Source organism: Nanorana parkeri, unplaced genomic scaffold (genome assembly GCF_000935625.1).
Source record: "Nanorana parkeri isolate BGI_ZX_2015 unplaced genomic scaffold, ASM93562v1 scaffold636, whole genome shotgun sequence".
Taxonomy (NCBI): domain Eukaryota; kingdom Metazoa; phylum Chordata; class Amphibia; order Anura; family Dicroglossidae; genus Nanorana; species Nanorana parkeri.
In genome coordinates, this window is record NW_017306904.1 from 192,925 (window position 1) to 216,924 (window position 24,000).

Here is a 24,000-nt window from a genome sequence, read left to right on the forward strand (position 1 = left end):
GTGCTGACACTGTCCTACCTTCTGGAGGGTGGCTACTTTTGTTTCCCATGGTCCCTGTGTGTGCTGTAAATTAGCTACAGCTCCAAGAATGCACCCGTGATGGACTACAATCTCAAGATTAGTAAACAAAACTTTCGATTGTAGTCCATCACAGGAGTGAGCTTGGAGCTGATATATATTTAAAGAGCTTTTTGTGAACTTGTCCTTGAATAACCCCTCCCCCCCCCAACACACACACACACACACACCTAAGTGCAGCTTGCCAAGTTAAATATGTATGGGTCTATTTACGAAGCAGCCGAAGGATCTAGCCATAGCTTCGGCCGATCCTTTGGCTAGCTTCGGCCCCAGGACCCCTTCGGTTCAGTAGAACCGAATGGCTGCTGTACGGGCTATTCACAATAGCCCGTACAGCTCCCGAACTTAGCCGAGTGGCTCAGTCGAGCCGAAGGCATATGCCCCGGCTCGGCTGAGCTGCGCTGAAAGCCGAAGCTGGCCAAGCGGCTGGCCATTGGCCAGCCAAAAGCCTGCTTCTGACAGCTGGGCGGAGCCAGCCGTGACCTTACGGCTGGCTCCGGCCACTTGCAGAGAGATCAGCGTCCCTGGCTACCAGCTAACCAGGGACACTGATCTCCAGACAGCAAACTCTCCCGGGCGCTACAGGAGTCTCCTGCTCCCAGCCACCCAGGAGAGAAACACTGCTTTTCCTTTTTTTTTCTGATGGACATGAAGGAGAACTGCAGCAGAGGGCGGTTGCAATGCTAGTTTACTATTGGCTATTGCAAATTGAAATAGCCAATAGGAATCTAGCAATGCATTCCTATGGGCAAAACATTTTTTATTTTTTTTTTCTATTCTGACACGGAGCTCCGTGTCAGGATAAAGAAAAAAAAGACAAATCAGTGTTTCTCTCCTGAGCGGCCGGGAGAGCTCCCGGAAGAGTTTTCTTTTTGACGGCAGCAGAACCGCTGGCCAATAGAAAACTATTGGAATGGAGCTACAGTAGCTGTCACTGCTAGCTCCGCACAATGTTTTTCTATTAAATTTTTTTGGAGTTTTTAAACTATTTTTCTGTTCTGCTCGGTCCATCTGAAATCAGCCGTACCAGCCTGAAGTGAATAGCCGAACAGCATTCAGCTCACTTCACTTGAGGTCGGTCTTTCACTCGGCTGCCTACGGCAGCTTAGTGAATAGACCTCTTACTTTCCCTACCATTCCAGTGTTCTTCATTGTGTGGGGCTCCACCTGGCACTGGAAAGAGGGGGAGGGTACATATTTAACGCAGTAGCTTGCATTCGGGAAGGGGGGGGGGGAATTACTAAAGCATGAGTTCACTCAAAGTGAACTTGACCTTTAAGTTTAATCCTCTGGTATATGTGCTTTTCGTATTGTATTATGTATCTTGTATATGGTCTTTTTTGCACTAGAGACAAGTTTTGCGTTTACCTTTTTAACTTATTGCCCACAGTAATACATCCGGTAATGTGTTTAGATAGAAGCACTTAGAAATGTTCCCATTGTTCTATGTGTTTTGTTGGCAATATTCCCTCCCAATTTTTGATTTCAGCAATCCTCCACACTGGGAATTTATTTTTCAATAAATTGTGTTTTAGTTTTACCATTGTGTGCTTGTTGTTTACAGCTTAAGTTAAATTAAATTGTTTTATGGTCACAGCTACCTAGATGTTTCTTTACATCAACATCTGGTAGCAAACGTCCTGGAGTTCTACAGCTGATTTTTTTAAACACATGGGTCACTTTACCCATCCCATTTATCAGAGAAAGGAAGAAAGTGAATGAGCAAAATTATTTGATGTAACTCTGCCATGAGAGAAGTATGGGGGCTGCTGTGGTTGGATTCTAAAAATTCTAGTTACCTGTCTAGTTACCTGGCATCAATATGTTTTGAATCACAGACAAGGAACATGCATGCTGTAGATGAGTGTCAGAATTCTTTATCTCTAATATTTGTTCCAGGTCAGTGGCACAGGAAGCAATGAAGTCAACATACTAGTATGACAGCCAGGCAACTAACATCTTCAAAAGGAATGGTCATCCATCATGGCAGGTTTCCTTTAACACGTGACAGAAATGAGAAATTAAAAATGTATAATAAAAAGTAGGGATGCACCGATACCAAGTACCGTACTCTGTACAAGTAAAGATACTTTTCCAGCTCCAAGACTAGACTAGGGAAAATTCAAAAGTTAGGAGGCAGCTGTCATTTGTAAGGAGCACACGGAGCTCCTGGGATTTGTACATCTCTGTTTTAATGTATGATTTTGTTTTATAAACATATATAAAAGGATGCACCGATACCATTTTTGCAAGAACAAGTACTGATACATTTTTGTTTATTGTCATGTGACAGTTTTTCCAAAACAATACAGACTAATAATTTCAGGACAGTGGTGGAGCGCCAGAGCCAGGTCCCAGCTGCAACCGCTGCAACCCTGTTAGTTCTCATGAAAATGCCAAGTATCGAAGTATCGGCACTGTTATCTGAACTGGTATCGGTGCATCCCTAATAAAAAGTGATAGCAAAGTGCTACAAAACAAAAAATGAAAGTTTACTTATCCCTATCAACCATGCATACAAACTAGGACAGTAGCAATACAATTCCCACTTAATACACAAGCCACTTACTATATTTCACAAGCCACTTACTATATTTCACAAGCCACTCACAGCACAGGTTTGCTGGGGTATGCAATAGGGTTGATCAACTAAATGAGTTGAGAATCTTCAATTATAGATTTATTTAGAATACCCAATCACATGCAGATGAAATAGGTGAACAGAAGTCTGCTTTTCACATAATTAGATAATTGAAGTGGTCACACAATTTATTGAGTGAATATTCCCAACCCATTTAGTATAATAGCTCAACCGCCTATCACCTAGGTCTTTTTAGTGTTTCAAACTACAGTAAAATATTGAATGGGATATTTTAAACAGCTCTTGGGGTACAGCATACCTGACGACTGGCTCTTTTATCATTCTGGCATCATCCCATGCTTATAATGCCTTATTATATATGTCCTTACAGTTTCTGAGGCACTCATCTTCTGTAGGGCCTTGTATCTGAGGTTGAACAAGTGTTTGAAAAATCCTTTTCTAGAGCCCATTGTTGCCTCATCTGGCAAGCTGGAACATGGGGAAAGGTACAACAGAACAAAATCACGTGACATGAAGATGCAGTCCCATAGAGAATCTGTAAGAAGCCTAATACATGTGGCTTAACCAAAACGCATATAATTTACGTTAAAGTAAATAAAGTAAACCTCTACATAACAACTGCTTAGGAAAGCAACACTGCCACTACACTGCACACTCCCCCCTGATTACCGTCCCCCCTCAGCCCACGCGCACACACACACACACACACACACACACACACACAGCTAAGCACTGCATGCATACTGTACATGAGAAATGTATTGTGCAAGGAAGTGGGGAAGTGTGTGTGTGCGTATGTGCGTATGTGCGTGCCTGGGCTGAGGGAGGGGGGACGGTGAGCAGGGGGGAGTGTGCAATGTAGTTGCAGTGTTGCTTTCCTAACCATAAGTTCAGGTTTTCAGGGAACTTCACTCTAAAATGGCTCAATGAATATGGCTGTTTAATGCTCAGAGTAATTCTAGGGTGAACTTCCACTTTAAGGTCAGTAGATGTTCTTCCTTTTAATGGTACAAATAAGGCAGGATTGGTAGTAGTAGTTTACTTACTGGCTTTTTAAATGAGAGTTACTCTTTAACTTTAAGTTCTATCAAAACTCTACAATGCAGAAATGAATTTTTAACATCTATGTGCAGGGATAATGGGCAATAAAAGAGTAAAAAAAGACAAACTATATGATTAAGTCCACTTAGTAACAAATAAAGTATGACCTTTCAGCTTATTGGCACAGTACCAATTGCCCTACTTAGAGAGTAGTCACTTCTGCTCTAATTATATTTTCAGCTGCTACCGAGGAGTTGATTAGCCTGCACATGGTGATGCATAGCTGGAACCATGACCCATTATTTTATAAAGGTCTTTAACATCCACATTTCTACGGACAAAGAACCTAACCTAATTGTTGACACTATGGTAAATATTCCAGGAACATTATGCTTTCCATATTTGTTATACTAATTTAAATATTTGTGGACTAGTAATAACCGGTAACATTATGTAATTGATCAATATACTCTAAATACTTTATATACTGCTTATATATTTAAAATAGTGACCAAACATAGGCAAAATACCACTTCTGCACAATACGCTGTGCAATAAGTTTATTTTTAAAAGCATCAATAAAGTGTTTTATATATGTGTTTTGTATTTTTTATTTTCTGCATTGCTTCCTTGAGCTTGAAACACATTTTTTTTGTCATACAAGTATTTAAGCTACTTATAGACAGTAAAAAAAAAAAATCACCCTCTAATATACTGTATATGACTATATAAACTGAGTTGTTTGATTCAGGTAAAATATTTATGATAACAAAATCAGAACAGACTTTTCTAATGGTTTATCAGCTGAAAGTTAAAAAACTACAATGCCAAGTTTGTTTTTTTTCTCCAACATGACCAACTCAACCCTGAAACTGGTCATATACAAGTTATATTAAATGACAAAAAAAATATTATGCATCAACCATTAATGTTAAACTAGAATTGCCTTAGGGCCTGTTCACACCAGATGCAGTGCATTCCGGCCCAATTCATGCGAAAATGCACTGTCTCGCATTGCGGCGGGCTCACTTTTTTGTTGGGCAGAAGGGGGCATGGCGGGCCATTGAAGTGAATGGCACCGTAGCCACTCCCTCCGGCCGCAATGCGATTGGCCGCACGGGATAGCAAGGCACATTATACCTGCGGTCCGGTGCGATCAAAATAGTGCTTGCAGCATTTTGACCGGACCAGACCGGACTGCAGGCATAATGTGCCTTGCGATCCCATGCGGCCGATCGCATTGCGGCCCGGAGGCCGTGACCACGGTGCCATTCACTTCAATGGCCCGCCACGCCCCCTCCTGCCCCACAAAAAAGTGAGCCGGCCGCAAAGTGAGGCAGTGCGTTCTGGCTAGAATTGAACCGGAACACACTGCATCTGGTGTGATTGGGCCCTTAAACATGGACATGCAAGGCAACTTGCATTTTCAAAACAAGATTAGCAATACGAACATTAGGTGGAAGGACTTAACATCTATTAGAAATAGAACACAGGGTTTATATTAGATTTTTTTATTACAGATTATTTTATTTAGTATTTATTGTGGGTCGTTATATAGCGCCGTCAATTTACGCAGCAATTTACTGCACATTCACATCAGTCCCTGCACTCAAGGAGCTTACAATCTAAGGTCCCTATATCACATGCATACGGGGCCCATTTAGAAAGGAGCCAACTAACCTACCAGCATGTCTTTGGAGTGTGGGACGAAAGCAGAGTACCCGGAGGAAACCTACTCAATCACAAGTAGAACATGCAAACGTATATATAATTTGTATAGGAAAATGCATCACAATGATTTTGTCTGACTGCTCACATGAGCAAATGTATGAACAGCTGAGTCAGCCGAGTTTGTTGGAGTACTATGAACCATGGTTAGGAAGATTTGCTTAAGATGTTGAGAATCTTGGGGAAAAAAAAGAGTATGAATATTTACATTAAATTATCCAATCAAAATTGTCCGTGCACCAACTATTTAGCACATTGAAAAATAATTTTTTTGATATGTCAAATAAGAGTTCAAATCTAAAGAATTCGATTGTTAGATGTGACTATTGAACATGATGTAAAAAAAAAATCCTGAAGTGCAGCTTTTTGCAGATAAGTTGCATGATCAGGGCCAAATAAAGTTTTTATAAATTAATTAGCAAATTTTTATTGTAACAGAGATATTCAAAAGTGCACCAACATGATGATGGCTCAAGATAGTCAATAACATGGTAAAAAGAGCGCTACTACCCAGGAATGTGTGTTACTTGATAGGTCAGTTTGTGAATAAATTACAATGTAATACATGAGATGAGTGTGAAAAAACTGGGAATCAATGACTCACTTGTTTGATGAATGTGGTTGGTCCCTGTTGATGGAGGAGGGATGGTGGTGACAGCTTGAGGTCACAAAAAGGGCTCCTGTGGCTGGAGCGCAAGAAATTTGCCGTTGGCTGAAGGCAACGTCTTGTAGCCTTGTGTGTGGGCAGGCTGTGCACTGAAAGTGTTAATGTCGTCCGGCACCATAAGGGCTCAGCTGGCCAGGCTGGGACCAGTCGGCTGAACAGGAGCGGGTATGCTGCTCAACAGTGGTTGATAACTGTCAGCAGTCGTTGTAGTGGTTCGTTATGGATGGGCACAGGACTGGAGGACAGAGCAGTCTGTCTCTTACTCAGTGATAGAAATGTCAGTCAAGCAGTTGGCTCAGGGTTCCTCTCCCTGTTTAAGAGGCTTGCTCACCCACAACCATTTACCGCCACCACCACAGTAGTGTGCTTGCCACTTTTTCTGTTTTTATAATAACATGGTAAACTAAATGCGTTACAACAAATTAGTTTATTGGAGATGGTATGCGCCAACATAAAATGATGCATGTGACAATTCACATCTGTGCTCTTCTACTTCTACTTAGTTCATCGGGCACTATATCTCTAAAGTGAGGGGAAATTCCCTCTAAAGGTGCCCCTACACTGCACGATTCTCGTATGAGAATTGCGGGAAATCCCACAATCGTACGAGAATAGTGCAGTGTATGGAAGGCGAGCGACCGTTTCTAATGTACGGTCGCACGACTTTTGTATTTCGAGCATGGCCGTGTGCATGAGCCCTTAAAGGACATTTCTAAATGCATATAAATGCATGTAATGATTTTAAATGGTATAATGTACAATGCATTTAGGTGCATGCAAGTTACTTGCTTCTAGAAAATTACAACTCTATGTCCAGGTGAAGATTAGAACGTGTCTAAATACAAGTACATTTAAATGCAGGAAAAAGTGATGTTTTAAATGGCACCACATTGCACTTCTCCAATGAAACTGTGTTGTTGAATGCCACAATGCATGGTAATGCGCAGAAGTCTGTTGCGTTACAAAGAAAAAGGTCATATCTGAAACTGAACATACTTGGGTGTGATAGCACCCAATTAATGAGTAGGAATTCCTAAAAGGAGATTAATAGGATTTTCAAAAGCAACAACTGTAACAAGGACACTCCACTGTAGACCGGAGGTGCAAGTCAGATGCAGTTTATTTGCTTTCAAAACGGTAGATAACATGAAATCCAACATAAATAGCTCGCTGTAGCATATAACAGATAAGGGCTCACCGACATCTGTCTCTCTTGCAGCACTGCTGCTCCGTCCTCAATCTTTAGGGCCACTGTCTGGTTCCTCCAGACAACGGCAATAACATGCCAATCCTCTCAATATGGTTCGCAAACCCCGCAGCTCCCTGCTGCACTGGCCTCCACTGACTCCAGGGTGGAGCTCTCCTGATTCACAGGTGGGGCCCTGAACACATCCCAGCACACACTTCATGAGGGATGTAAACAGGTGCACAATCAGGTGCTGGTCACCACCAAAGCATGGACCCAGGAATGGAGATTTCTTCCCACCCAGAGCTCTAAGAAATCTCCTGGCTCCAGGATCCCAACCTTGATCCAGAAAACCCAGAAAGAACTGAAAAGGCAGTTCTCTCCTGGTACCAGTAATGTCTTCCTGGAGCCACTCAGCCCCTCTGGCTGAGAACCCTGGGTGACTTTGAGGCCACCTAACACCGTGGTATTGCCTCACAATGCCACACAACACATTAAGCAGCAACATAATGAGCATGCGTTAGTGCACCACACAAATGTAAATAGACTAATGCTTCGCTATTGGCATTAACAATAAGGTATATCTCAAAAAGCCACTGAGTATAAGTCTGTTTTATGGATGCAGTGCAGATAAAGTTAAGGGAGTTTTGTGTGCTTGATTTTGCATTTGTGTGATAACTATGAGCTTTCACTCTGTAAATGACCCATGCTGAAAGCGCTCTCACTCCATGCTGTCATCGCACTAATTTTGACTGCAGGGGACGTGACAGTAACCATGTGATTGGGATCCCAATTAAGGATGGGCTGTATGTTCGAGTCGACCATAGGTTCGACTCGAACATTGCATGTTCTAGCGTTCGCCGAACATTATGGGAAATCCCAATCTTAAATGGTCACCGATCACAAGATTACTGTGACAGCCAATTACAGTGATCATATGATCAAAAAGCCCGCCTCTGCCTCCTTCCTGGCATTAAGAACCCCCTACAGGGCTGGCAGAAACTGGCAGCAAGGGGCTAAAAAGAAAAATGCAATTTGGGAACTACAAATGCTATTTCATAAACACTTTAACTGTGTCAACTCCCCCCTTGGACATCATAGTCCTCTCCTCTTCTGAAAGTGCCAAATTACTGTCAGTGCTGGTCCAGCTCCACCACCCCTCCCCTCTCCTTTCTACATTACCTTTTATGTAACTGCCAGAGAAGGACCAAAGGGAAGTACTATAGAATTACACCTCTGAGTCTGCTGGGGCTGCTGACATTCAAGGTGGCAGTGCCCAGCAGCAGCCTCAGGGTTTTTGGAAATGTACACAAGGGGGGGGGGGGGGGGGGGGGGGGTACAGGTAAATAGCATGCCTAAAATGTTTTAGATTCATTATAACCTTATGGGGATATTCTTGTTGAAATGAACAGGATCCCTGATGGGAGTTGGGTATAATCCCCAGCATCTATCCGTCATGCAGTTCCCTGGCACTGCAGTGGAAGCTTGTGTTTTATTACGCTCTCTTTGCTTCCTGCACCCCCAATCACAGTCAAACATCCATCATTTAGCTGAAGAAACATCTTAGTACTGACATTTCTTCACATGAGGCTTTCTGTAAGGGAACAACATCATTATCTGTGTTTTTCACAAACAGGGGTTTCTTGTGACCAGATGATCAGCAAAAGGCATTGGGTTGGTGCAGTAAGGCAATGTTTGGATGGAAACTGAAATAATGAGGAGGTAGGATGTGTTCCCTGTATGCATTTCTTACATTTACAATCATGACTGCAGGGTTGATTAAAATGTATTCTATAGAAAAAATTAATTTAAAAAAAATTCTAATATAATGCTACAGGTTATTATTATGACCAGCTAGCAATCCTCGCCACCTGCATAAGGCAGCCGAGACTACAGGAATTCATTGCAGAGCATGGAGAGAAAGCAGTCACATTTAAGCCACTCGGTGCTATGTGAGCTGCATTTGGATTAGATTACATACAGCCTGATCATACTGTGAGCACATCAGCAAAATGCAGTGTGTAGCAGAATGACAAAAATAAAAAATCTGTTTCTCGCAGGCTTCCGTATCAAGCCATGGATTTACAGTGACATTCACAGTCAGATCATATCACATATATATTCAGTATGCCACAACTGCTTTAGGATAACTGAATTTTTCCAATTCATTCACCTAAAATAAATGTTTAATATATCTTTTCATTTGGCACACTACTAGTTTTTTCCCATTCTGATCTGATTCTAATGATCAACTTTATTTAGCTTTCTACATTGGTTATCTGATATACAGTATTGGAATCCTATATGAGCTTTAATGCTCCAGGACTCTTTGTTGTTCCAAGCGGTCTCCTTTCAGGACTTCAGTACCCCTGATTCATGTAATGACTGATTGAAAGCTCCTTATGATTGATATATATATAGTATATAGTACAGACATTCCTCGCTTTACGACTTACCTGTTTTGCTACCACTCGCACTTCCGACCAGCCTCCGACCTTTACGTGCGGGAACGTGGCAGCGGCAGTGCGACGTCTCGCCGGCGGAAGGGCTGTACTCCGTTCTTCCTTTTATTGCCCCATTTACAGTACACTGTTCAGTACTGTACATCCGCAACACAGTACTGTATACAGTTTCTCGCCAATTCATTTAACGACCTGGTGTTAGGAACAGTCGTTAAGTGAGGAATACCTGTATATACAGTATATACACATAATATATATATAAGACGCCAAAAAAACAAAAACACAGTATTGCAGTGTGCAATGATACCTTTCTTATTGGACTAACAAAATATATAAAAGACAAGCTTTCGAGAGTGAATATATATATTAGTGTAAGGGGTAGTGTAAGGGGTAGTGTAAGGGGTAGTGACCGCACTCTATTTGTAAAGCAAATGCCTCGGGGCTATACATTACCTAATCGCAAATGCCTCGGGGCTATACATTACCTAATCCCAAATGCCTCGGGGCTATACATTACCTAATCGGATCATTGCATTTTCATTTAATCTTATTTATTTTTTATTTTACAGATATTGAGAACAATATGGGCAAAAGAAGACATTTAGTACTGATCAGGTCATGTATATACAGTCTCTTAGGTGCAACATCCCTAGGAACTGTCCCCCACGATGTGACACTGCTTATTCTTTTAGGTGCTTGAAATGTTCTTCGTCAAAGTTGTAACATTTCTGGATCTTGTCCCCAACACTGTGACACACAGTAACACCCAAATTCCAGTTAGAATTAATATCCATAAATTCTTGTGAGAAAAAAGTCCATTGGTGTGAGGTCAGGTGAATGTGGTGGCCAGTGAATGGTGCAAAGCTGTCTGATCCAAAACTGTGGGAAGGTATTGGCAAGGTAACTCTGTACCAACAAAGGAAAATGAGGAGGGGCTCCATCTTGTTAAAAGAACAGTTTCGCAAAATCAGCCCTGGTTGCGAGTTGTGGCACCACACACGTTGTGTGACTTTTTTGGGTAATTGTTACTTTACACAGTTGAATCAAAATAAAGCAGTCCCATGAAACCATCACTGGGCCGTCCACCCCACACAAGGATGCCTGGCTGGTTCAGTTCAGTGGATTTTTATCTGCCCAATACACAATCATGCATGTTTACATATCCTGACAACTTGAAACAAGATTTATCTGACCAGATGATCTCATCAGTATAATCTGGTTTGTGAGGAATTTGGTATGCATCATCTCACTGACGTTCTGAATGGTCCTCCAAAAGGCCATGTAAGAGCCCTTAATGGTACGGCGTCAATTTAATTGTAAACCTACTTTTGGCCCACCCTATTAGATTATTAAAATATACAGTATATTAGTGATGCACCAATACCAATTCCAGTATCGGTATTGGTGTCGATACTGAGCATTTACACTTGTACTCATGCAAAGGCTCTGATGCCAAAAAACAATACTAATAATTATTCAAATTGAAGCAGCTGCTTAAGGTCCCACGCCAGCTGGGGACCTCATGGCAGCCTTCTTAAGAACCATGAGGTGCCTGTTTACAGCACTTCTGCTGTAACATTCCTGAGCCCAGAGAGATCAGGCCGGCACCCAAGAGCAGAGCGGCAGCACAGAGTTCTCTATGTTCAGGTATGGCACAGCAAAACTGCACCTGAACTCCACAGCTACTTTAGAAATATTGCCTGATGTTTCTGTCCTGTGATTTATTCTGCATTGTTATATAATCTAATGCTGGGATTTGTAGTCCTCTATAGCTGATGGTATTATTCTGCATTGTCGTATAATTCATTGCTGGGATTTATAGTCTTCTATAGCTGGTGCCATTCTGCATTGCTGTATAATTTTGTGCTGAGATTTGTAGTCTTCTATAGCCGGTGCCATTCTGCATTGCTGTATAATGTATTGCTTGGAGTTGTAGTCCTCTATAGCTGATGGTATTCTGCATTGCTGTATAATGTATTGCCGAGATTTGTAGTCCTCTATAGCTGGTGGTATTCTGCATTTCTGTATAATGTATTACTGAGATTTGTTGTCATTCTACAGCTTTGAGTCAGTGGCAGAACTACCAGGGTTGCAGCTGTGACCGAGCCTTGGCACTCCCAAACTGACCTAAAATCATTAGTCTTTATTGTTTATAAAAAAAACGTCAGAAAAAAAGCATCAGGCTTCTTGACACTCCAACAGTGAGATCTCCTAACTGTAATCCCTGACTGTGTCTTTTCTCCTTGGGTTTGCAGTTATCTTGTTTCCTTTGCATATTCCCAAACTACCTATTGCATTCTCCACAATATAGAATGAATAATAAAATAGCAGGTAGATTGGCATCCATTCTATACCCTTCATAATGGTGACAGTAAGTGTTCAGATGTCCATAGCATTTTTTTTTATCACTCACTCACATCTGCACAACTGACTGCTACAACTAAGGGCTAAGGGCTCATGTCGATGTTTGACGTACGTTTAGAACACACGTGAAATACAGGTCAGCAAAGCCCCACTGACTTTCATTAAGAAGTACATGTGGCAGTTCAGAGGCTGTGTTTGAAATTTTTTAGTTGCCCTGCATACCCTATTACAGTGCATTTGAATTGCAGGCAAAGCAGGCCAAACACATCTTTTTCATGTCAAACTCTGTGTGTGTTTGAATGCAAAATGCAACGTTTGACCAGAACGCCCGTCAGGATGAACCCTTAAGCTGGCCTTACACATATAGGTCTCTCTCTTTCAGCCCAGTGGGCTAACTAAGCAAAATCACTTATTTCCCCCATCCACGCTAAACCGCATGAATGGACAAATCTCCCCAGCCATATATTGTATTCTGCTCATTGGCAGCAGTCACTGTTTGCCCAACTTTTCTCCACCTGACTCCTTTGATTTTTTAATCAAAGTTTGTCGAGCCAGGTGGTGGTGGCAGGGCTATCCACTGCTTGGATAATAACCATTTTATAAGACTCTTCAAACTCAAGTTATATACGACCAGCTTTAGTCTCATGTGATCAAATCTGTGACAGCTTTGACAGATTTATGGGCACAAATGAGCCAACTAGTCCTTTGGCACCCAAGGTGACCTTGAGAATCTCATTAGGAAAGATAGATGTGGTCCATTTATTAAAAAAGAAGAGGAACAGACCCACCATTTCAAACAATCACTCCTGCCGTTACCAGCTAGAGACCGCAAACCCAAAAGGAGCGGGCTCCCACTATACAAACAGACCCGCACTTGCTAGAGCCTACAATTCTCTAATTAGTTTTAAACCATTCTCAAAAGAATCCGCTACAACTGCAATGTCCTGATAAAAAAAATGACCAATAAAGTTTTCTGCCACTACAAACCACACCGTAAATTGCAATAACAAAATATCCCCGCAGACATTTTTTTTTAGTACAAAGCGCTTGCCAGTCTCTAACAAATGTAATATAAGTGCCAAAATGTATCGGCTTCAGCACTTGGTACTTGATTACACATTCAGAATTCTCTACAAAGATGATGACTAAACACAATTTTAATGAACACATTGAAAAGTGCTTGATTAGTTATGACTCATTCATGTATTATTTATTTATCTTTTTTTATTGATTCAGGGATTTTATTTCCTTATTATATGCATCTTTCTTTTGTAATTTTAGGACAAATGTATGTCTTTATATAAAATCAGATTTGCTGATTTATTTATAAATGACTTACTAATTCATTTATGCTTTGTTTTTAAATGTACACATTTACTGAAAACTTTACCTTTCCAAAAACAGCAGTGTTAAATTGTTGCTGAAGGATTAAAGGGATTTCCAAGAAAAATGTAAATAGCCTGTTTGACTGAATGTTTCAGTATATTTAAATTGCTAATTTATTTTTAATCTGTGCTACATATAATTGCCTGTACTCATTCTTTAAATTACATTTTTCATTATTTCTTGAATACTAGCTATGTCAAATCAAGCAAATATGTCTATAGATAATAATGATCCAGCCGCCAAATCATGCAACGATTGCTTACTCTAAAAGCACTATGAAAGCATGCACAATTACATCGGAGAAGCATGCATGCTTGTTTCTATGAAGAAGGGAAGTGCTTTGAGCACCAGCCTTTTGTGGGAGAAGGCAATAGTGATTGTCTGAGAAAAATTAATCCTGGCACCTCGATCCCCCCCCTTCCCACCCATGAAAGCTCTGGCATGGGGATATTGACTGTAACCCAAATTGCAGATTCTGGAAGTACGATAGGAAAAGAAGGAAGGGGAAATGCTTGGTGTGAGGTAGATAAACACTAATAAGTAAAGTGTAAAAATATAATCAAAGAATCTGGATGAAAACTAGAGTCTGCTATGGTGTAATCCAAATAAAAATTGGCAATTGACCATTTTGTTTAGCTTCTGGCCTGGATTCCTAACATTCCTTTCATCTGCACCAAGACTGCTTCCGCCCTGCATTCCCGGGAGAGCAAGGAGGGCATGTGTTGTGAGCGATTGTGTGGGCATTCATAGTAATACAATCTTTAATGTTTATTAATTGACATCAGTTTCCCCACTGACTGCAGACATCAGGAAGTGTCCACAACACCTGCGGAACATGTCTTCCAAATCAAAGCACAACATTGACAAGTGATGTAAAGCAATGCAAGTCTACCCTATCCTTTTTGTAAATCTTTTTTCAACTTCAACTCAATAATGTACACACATATCAGGTAACTTGTAGTCCTCTACAGTCCTTAATACAGTAGATACTGATAAAATGCATTACGTTCTATGGGGATCTAGGAATCCCTTGGGATCTACAGTTTACCCATAGTTGGCATACGCTGAGCTCAGTGCTGCTGTGACAGGGGCGGGGAGAGTGCACTGCGCATGTATGGATTTGCAAACAAGCAATCAGATGATCCACACTCATTCCTGTTATAATGGGGGCTCATTCATATGCAGTATGGTGCCGATCAATGAGAATGCTAATATTGTAGGCAGTTGATCTGCATGTCATGTAGAGGAAGCTAAAATTCTCTAAAATGTACCATGATTTCTAACCTAATGGGGCCCCTTGACTGCACTGCACATGTTATTATAAAGGAAAACCAACCCTTTGAAGTAAGTAATGCCCTGTGTTACATCATTCCCTAGAGGAAAAAAACCATTCAAATCATGTGTTGGGGTGGGCGGAGGAGAATACTTAAAAAAAAAAACACTACCTGGAGTTTGGCTTTAACATCCGTCTGGACTAGGTAGGACCATTCAAGTATTTACATACACATATTCTTTGCTAGAAGTAAATGAGCTTGAAAACAAGCCCTCACTGACCTATATAGCTGCTGACACTGTGGAGCAATTCATCCTCAAAATAAACAGTATTAGACCTGAAGTGATTACATTCCCCCAGCAGCTCAGCTCCACCTATCCAGAGGATTTGCCATGCATTTACAGAAAATATGAGGTTGGAAGGCTAACAAGTCACTATTGGGAAGGGGGGAGCTGAGCTGGCTTCGAGAACGACTTTGACCACTTGAAAATTTCTACTGTCAATTTTGAGAATGACTTTCTTCACAGTGCCAGCAGCAACAGAGAGGCTACAAGACAAAATGATACCTTTAAGAATTTCAGTTTTGTATCCTACGTATTTGTTCTACCCTTACAGCTGTAAGCATCCTCTGTGTGTGCACAGTTTAAAACCCTTCCCCACTTACAATTGTAGTAATGGTACATACTCATTTAATGCATTACAATATGAAACAATGTCTGGCAGATTTGTGTTATCTTCGGTCACCTCTTCTCCCCCAGCTTGCCCACTGGACAATAAAGAAGCAACAGCAGCACATTGATGAGGTCTTGCCTTCCTGTAAGCATGTTTCTACTGTTGGACTGACTTTGCAAAAGCTTTTAAGCACAATCTGGCTAATAATGCTGGTCCTTTTTCTTTCACTATGCTACACAAAGGATTACATAATGCTAATCAACAGTTAGGCCTTTGCACTACATAGGTAGTGAGAAATTTTGCTAATTTAACAGATCCGATCCAAGCAAAATCTGACAGTATGTAGCCAGCTGACTGATGTGCACTTTGCTTTCTCAGTAGTGCCAGATGTAACCAACATTAACTGAAATTAAGAACCAAAAAGCCATTTAAATTTAAATACTACATCCCCTGGAACATGTTTTCATCAGTTCCTCTCCTTTCTCAGAGCAATTTTCTGCTCTAGATTTTTATCTGTGTTATATTAATTAGAAACATGCATATTCCAGCAGTGGTTCAATCATTTACACTTTCAAGGACAAAACAATATCATAAATGTTATATTTTTTCAAACACTTTCAGATCTGGAGTATTGTAACATACTTTTTAATAACTATAGGGCATAATTTACTAAGTTACAATATCTATTTTCCATAAAGACTGTTATTTTCAATGGTGTGAGCCAATGAGATCTGATAATAACAGACATAGGCTGAAAATAATGCTCCTTGTGGCAAAAACACATGTTATAGCTTAGTAAATTAAGCTTATAGTGTGCAATGTCGTAAAATGTTTAATCCCTAAAATAATTCATACACATTATATTGTGTATGACTATAAGGTAGGAAACGAACCCTTGAAAGATCTTTATAGAGCTGCATAATCAAAAGAAAGGACACTATTTATAATAATTAGCTTGCGAATTGGGGGTGTGACCAAAATGTACTACCAGTGGGAGGTAATTTAAAAGGTATGGTTAATTAAAATCCTACTCACTGTATACATGGCACACATATGCCAAACAGGTCAAAGTTAAGTAACTCACAGAGCGCAAGGTCCAGGAGTGTGTAATGAACAGACAGCAGGGGTAAGGAGTAAATAAGGCACAGAGTGCAGGGCTTAGAAGCATATACAGTAAGACCAAAAGTGCCGAGGTCAGGGATACATAACTCAAAGAGTACAGGGGTCAGGAATACATAATAAACAGAGTGAAGGGGCCAAGAGTATGTAACACAGAGAGTGCAGGGGCCAGAAGTGTATGATGCACAGAGTGCAGGGTACAGGAATATGTAGGGCACAGAGCGCATGGGAGAGGAGTATGTAAGGCACAGGAGTGCAGGGGTCAAGCGCAGGGGTGTATCTACTGCAAGGCAAACTAGGCATATGCCTAGGATGGCACTTTCCAGGGGGGCGCCAAAAAATGCTGCCCCCAAACCAGTTAGGTAAGAGAAAAAGATTTTATATTATAAATTATTCATAAATTACTGCCAGTTTCCCTGGACCTGGTGCTTCTTTGACTGGGGGACCAACATGTCCACCTATGCCGCATACTCCTACATATATGCCGGCTGCAGCTCCTTCCTCTTCCTGGTCAACATGCTGTGCAATGTATTGGTGTTTGTGACTTTCATCCGGATGCGCTGGCAGTACATGTTCCGGACCTCTCTGGGAAACCGGCACAAAACATTTCTGACTTCAGGAAGCAGAAGAGCTTTCGCAGGACCCCAGGGCTGAGATCCAGATAGTCATCGTGCTCATCGGCACCTCCGTGGTGGTGATGATTCCGGGGAAGTGCAGCCTATAAACTCCGTGCCGGGTTATGTCTCTAGAGTGGGGCAAGCTACAGAGCCCAGCAGCCAAGGCAGAAGATGGGTAACTGCAGAATTAGAGGGCCAAGCATATTAAGGCAGAAGATCGGTGTTGCAGCTGCAGAACTAGAGACTAGCACAGCATGGCAGGGCAGGAGAGAATGGTTATTGTAGCTGCAGAACTAGGGAGCCCATCATGCCAGGAATGGAGAAGGTGGCTATTGCAAAGGTAGAACTAGAGCGTCATGCTACGTTGATAGCGCAACCTGTCAGAATCTAGATACACCATGTGCGCTGTATCCCGCGACTGACAGGATATGCAAAATGTCTTAAACAGGAAGGGGTGGGACTAATTTAGTTTAGGGATGGGGGTGCTCGGGTTTAGTCTTGCCTAGGGCAGCACAAAACCAAAATACATCACTGGTCAGGCGTACATAATGCACAAAGCCCAGCAGTCAAACAAATTGGTGCTTGGTGACCCTGGACGTGAGGCCGCTGGCTGCTTCTCGAGTTTACTCGTCGCCTGGAGCGTTGAGGCATGGGGCAAGACACTTCCGGGAGATCCGGCTGGAGCCAGTCCTGAACCGCCACCGATCGCTTTCCAGGAAAATGAAGAGGTCTGGCAGTTGGTCTGGGTGCCTCAGAATGAAGGACTCCCCCCCTCTGCGGATATTCAGGCAGAAGGGGTATCCCCAGGAGTAGAGGGCTCCAGCCCTCCGGATTTCAATGAGAAGCGGTTGTAGAAGTCTCCGCATTTGCAGGGTGCGTCTGGATAAATCCGGGAGGAGCGTTACCTCCGTCCCCTCAAATGCGACCGGGCCCTTGCGCCAGGCTTGGCGGATAATTGTGTCCTTAACTGTAAAGTAGTGAATGCGGCAAAGTACGTCCCGGGGTCGGGAGTCCCCGTTGGAGCGTGGGCCCCCCACCCTGTGCACACGGTCAATCTCCAGGGGTGCACCCGGGGGTTTATCCATAATGGTGTTGAGTATCATGGAGACCGCCGGCCGCAGATCCGCGGGTGTCGTCGTCTCTGGAATGCCGCGCGAGCGATTTTCCAGGTCGTCATGGGCCAGGGTTAGTGTTGTAAGGCGGGCGTCTTGGCATATGACTCTGGATTCCAGTGCTGCCAGCCGTTGGGATACCCCCTCATGATGAGAGTGCAGAGAAGTGACCCGTGTCTCAAGCTGGGAGACCGTGGATGACACTCCGGCTATATCCCTCTTAAGGGCCGCCTCCATCCTGGATACCATCTCCACCATGTCCTGCTTAGTTGGCAGGGAGAGTAGGATGGACGAGATCTCTCCCGCCGAGAGGGTCGGTGCAGCGGCCATTGAGCGGGCAGTGTCCCGTGACTGGTGAGCGGAGCAATCCATTACCGGGTCAGCCGGGTCTTGCGGCGTCTCGTCATAGAGGAGCGCACGGCCGTCCGAGGTAGAGGGAAGAGGAGAGCCCGGCGGGTCTCGGGGAGCCGCGGTCGTAGCAGGCCTCGACGGCTCGAACAGAGTCATGCGGCCTGCGGTGGAGGATCGGGTAGAGGAGGCCGGGGAAGCGAAAAAGTGGTGGAGGTCTCTACTGTTCCGTCCGCCTTCGGTTCCCGAGGATTTGCCCTTCTTGGACATAGATAAAGGTAGGCAGGTTGACGAAGATCTACTGCTAGATGCTGGGGGTGGTAGCAGAGCTCAAGCGAGTTGCGTCCTTACACCACCAAAGCTAGGCCACGCCCCCCAAACAAATTACTTTAACAAACAAGAGTTCCACCCTCCTCCAAAGACCATCCCCCAGGTCAAAACTGCACCCGACAAGAATGCCCCCTCACCTTCCTGTACTCTATGTACTCAACTTGCTTTCCATCTGTTGGTAAGTGTCCTAGGTTTGATGCCACTACCATATTTTTTTCTTTGTGTGGTTCGGCAGATGACTTCTGCCCTGCCTGCTTGCCCATCAGCTGCACGTTAGGTCTGCAGTACAGAGCCAAGGAAAAGGTTTGGGGCACTTCCCTTGGCTTTATGCTGCAGGTCAGACAGATGGTGGGTGGATCAGCAGGTGGGGACAGAAGCTGCCAGCTGCTCAAGCACACAAACAAAGAAAAAAATATGGGTGGCAGAAGAGTTGGAATCCGGAGCACTCACTCCAGAGGCCAAGTGCTATCGATGCCCATGGCGCACAAATCATTTTAATGGAGAACAATATTGAGTGATTGATTCTGGAAAACAGAAGTGCTGTTTCTTGCATGCAGAGGTTCAACATGCTAGAAAAGTCCTACAGAATCAACCACCAATTTGTTCTATTTATCAGACCCACATCTGTTTATCAGCCATCATAAGGGAAAGTCTAAAGTTTATCAATTACTAATTATGTATTGATTTTCCCTCTTTGCTGTTCAGAGGTCTGCATCCTATTACTACTTAAAATTAGCTATTCATTAAGGTGATTGTTTAGGATACTCTTCCAATTATGTAAGTATATCTGGTATATATATTGTAGTCTTGAAATATCTAATGTGATCCTGAATCATAGTCAGGTTGGAGTCAGATTCTGAAATACAGATAAGAGGAAGATTACCGTATATTTTTTTATATTCTAATAATCAAATATGTGATGATATTTGTTTGTGCCCATTCACTTTGTGTGTACTCGGTAATATTTGCACTTTTGGTATTACTTTCAGACAAAAAGCCTTGTGGTCTTGATGTATTGTCATGGCTAGAGAAACTCTCGAAAGGTTCAGTCAGTGTTCAAAAAATTCGGGAACATCTGAAATGTTACATTTCTGAGCCAAAATTCCCAGTTGAATCAATCCAAATCAATACCAGGCTTCAAAAAGTGTGTATTGCAGAACAGCAAGTTATGCAACATGGCACAGATTGGTTTGGGAAGCTCTTGGCAGCCCTGCCTGGCCGACGAAATGATTGAGCCTAAAAACAGCATGAGAAATGTTCCTTTAAAATTTCTACCAGGGATACTAATATAGAAGAGTGGAACCTGGTAGCACTGGCAGTCATGCTAAGAGTGGCCAGGCAACAGTAGAAGCAGATATATAGTAGAAACAGTCTTTGAAGCAGCGTTTGGTTCCTTTCTCCCGGGAGCCACTTTGGAATCCAAACTGCCAATAAATGAAAGTGAACTTGGATTTGGCACAGTACATTTAAACTTATGTCAAGGAGTCTAACATAATCCAAATTTCTGGATCAACTCTATTCATGGCTGATTGTTTGTCTGTGTAGAGGTGAGATGGACATTGGGGGACAAAAAGAGGGTGCACACTAACAAAAAAAGCAGTAATTAATAAGATCTAACTGGCATATGGATTACACTCACTGTTGCCTTAAGAAAGGAACAAATAATGTGTAGGAGGAGAAACCATATAGCAGTCTGATGATGTGGTGTTCCTCAAAGGTATCTGGAAATGTGTCTTTGACACGTGGTGGTTTAAAGTGATGAATAATAAACTTGGCGGACAAGGGCTCAAGTGGGATAGCTAATGAGGCAATGTGAGCTACACTTATGAAAAACAAAGGATGCTTTATTAATAACTACTAAATAATGCATTGTGTGGCTAATACTGGTAACTCCAATTGATTCTGCAAAAGCTGATTAAGTACCCAGTGCTAACCAAGAAGGGAGTTCTTCAGAAGCTATATAGCCTGTTCAATAATGGGAATTATGCACCCAGTTTACCACAAGGTACTACAAATCATGGAATACACTAGACCATTGAAATAAATGCCTGAATTAGGTAAAATAATTAGTAAATTCGAATGTCAAGTCCTCAACACTGTCAACCTTATCATAAGGGTACCATAAGGCTACTAGTAACAACAGTGTACAATTGTACACGTTTTTGGATAGCCATAGGAGGCATCAATTTAATGGGTGGAGCCTTTTCTTTAGAGAACTTCATGTGTGCTAGTAAAATCATGAAAAATACTTTCATCCTGAGCAAAGATGGCATACCTTGTCCCTCTATTTTGATTTTGTGGTACTTGCTATAATAACACTACCAGGCATTAGGATTCACAATAATTCATGTGCATGTTAAAAATTAAATGCACACTTACAGTAACTACTATTAATTGTTGTAAAACTTGTAACAATACTAACTATGACAACTTGCCAGACCAGTAAAAACCCAATCAGGTTTAGGGGAAAGCCACAAAAAAAAACATTTTCCCTGGTGTTTTAAATTAACTCAGTTTAGTGTGGCTGTCATAAAATGTACATAATTTAGGGAACTACCCCCAAATACATGTAAGATCAACTAGCCACAAATTCATTCCTCTTGCTCAAAAATAATCAATGATATACCCAATATCATATTAAAATAACAGTTCACCTTAGATGCAACGGTTCCTAGTACCTGAGCTTGCACAAGCCTTAACCATGACAAGATTTACTATCGCAGCAGAATCTACAATCAACTAATGCCCCCCCTTCAGTTTCATTGCCCTCAAATATGAACTACCAATAGCCAGATATTAGATATTTGATATGCACATTGTCCATACAATCTAATGCATTGAAATATTTGCTGCAACAAGGAAACAAAAAACATGTGAAAACATTAAATCATAACTGAAATATAATAGAACAAAACCTGATGGCTACAAAGCTACTTCAAAGAAAAATAAATCTGTCTGTCCATCACAGACATCAAAGACATTCATTCCTCATGGTGATCCTCAAGAATTACAATATGCAGCAAATATTATAATGAATGACCTTGACAGAACACACTTAGGACAAATGGACTTGAAATTGTTTACCAATTTTCACATGAAATCTAAGAAGCTGCATTGATCACGGCTGAGTCTATCTGTTATATAATTGTATTTTTATGGTTTGAGTAAACTGCAGCCTTGCGAAGTACACATACAAGATATGATTAATATACAGTACCTTGGAACAATATTATGGAATATAATCACATTTCATTATTAGCCATACACACATTTGGATACGTATGGATTAGCAGAGGTTAATGGAAGCATACGCTTGATAGTTGCTACAGTTATGTCAAGTATACAGTACAATGCAGGTACATAAAGCTTTGGCTTCTTGCAATCAACAGCACTGGCTGCTTCAGCAATCACAGAGCATCAGCCTGAGAAACACAACATTCTCAATCATCCCAAATCATAAACCATATAAAGCTCACTAATTAAACACATACAGACTTGTAAAAGAAGTACTCACAGCATTTAATAAAATGATAGTGAGACATTTTTCAATCTTGCCCGGTAGCCTGGGTCCAGTTATCTGCATTCTTCTCTGCTAAAACTCTTGTGCATAGACGTGCATTATTTAGACTCCTCCATCAGGTATCCGATTCACCCCTCAATGCATTATTTATTCAATACAGCTTATATTCCAAGGTACTGAAGAGGCTTTCTATTCATTTTCACCTGTCTGCTGAAGTTACCGTAGACCTGTACGTGTGTCTTGAAGCATAGCCACTGCACGTGCCAGCGTAGTATATGTGCTATGGGTTCCTATTAATCCTACATCATTGGGAAGAGAGGGATATGACTGGTGTGCAGGCTCATTCCTTCAGATTAGAGGTGTGATGCTGCTTCTGCAGCACTGCGGCTCTCACAATCTTGTCTGTTAATAGCTTTCTATAGTGTTCGGATAGCAGCAAAGAAAGATTGCTGGCTTAATTGTACGAAGTTGCAGAAAAAAAAAAAAAAAGGGGGGGTGTCACATTGTACTACTGAAGCATGCCTTCAGTCATACATGACTAGATTCCTTGCTGCTGTTAATAAAGATTATTTTTAGGCACCAGCAGTTGTTGTGTGACACAGGCTGGCATAACAGCTGTTCAAAATAATCTCTATTCAGCATTTTGAATTTTTATCCATTTGCCAAAAGAAAGGTTCAAATTGAAACCTGACTCCACAGATGTAACACTAGGATGAACAAAAGAGTCTTGGCAAAAGAAGTCGATCTGTGTTTGTCTTTAACTGCCATGTCTTATGTTGTACATTAACTTCATAACTCATAGATTGTCCCAAAGCATAAAATAAGAGAATTTAGAATGTCAGACACTGAAACATATAATCCCTTATTGAACAGACTGGGACCCACTACTATTTATCTTGCAATTTTGCTAATGGATAAGCTTAACGCATGTGTAATTGGCATTAACTTTTTTTCTTCAATACCTTCCAACACCAAGACTTTCAAACGAGTTGCAAAATGCATAAACATCATAACATTCTCTGAGTGTGCAATGAGGAGTGCCGAGTACATGGAGGTAGTGTCATAGAACTTACAAATTTGGGGTGACTCTCCCCCTTATTTTGGTTCAGAAGATGGGATGACATCATCTGAATCAATTAAAGACTTTGCAACAAATAACTGAGTTGTACAACTATCTTTACTAGATGCTCTTTACCTGGGCTGTCCCTTTAATGATGCAGCCTGAGGCTGTTGCCTCAAGCGGCATCTCTTTGGGTCACGTGGAGTGGCGGTAGGCAGAGCAGCATGGCCGCTCTGCTGCACAATGCTTGCAATGTGCCTGCCACCCACTTTCCAGCTACAGCATCCAAGGTGGCTAAGAGCCAGGTGGGGAGAAGTTTAAGCGCCATACACATCTCCCGCCCAGCTCTGAGCAACCTGGGATGCTTTGGCCGGCGTCTACCCGGCACTACCACAGCCGTCACCCCCACCACCTCAGGCAACAAAAAAGGCTAGG

General features: G+C 41.9%; 1 protein-coding gene across 1 annotated transcript in view; it reads right to left on the minus strand.

Moving 5' to 3' along the window:
- MYO16 (myosin XVI) overlaps positions 1-22,838 on the minus strand; it is a 214,031-nt gene extending 191,193 nt beyond the window's left edge. The window contains exon 1 of the mRNA XM_018563152.1: positions 22,500-22,838. Coding sequence (XP_018418654.1) covers positions 22,500-22,527 — 28 coding nt within the window. The 5' untranslated portion in view covers positions 22,528-22,838. The remainder of the gene's footprint in view (positions 1-22,499) is intronic.
- Between the last annotated feature and the right edge of the window lie 1,162 nt (positions 22,839-24,000).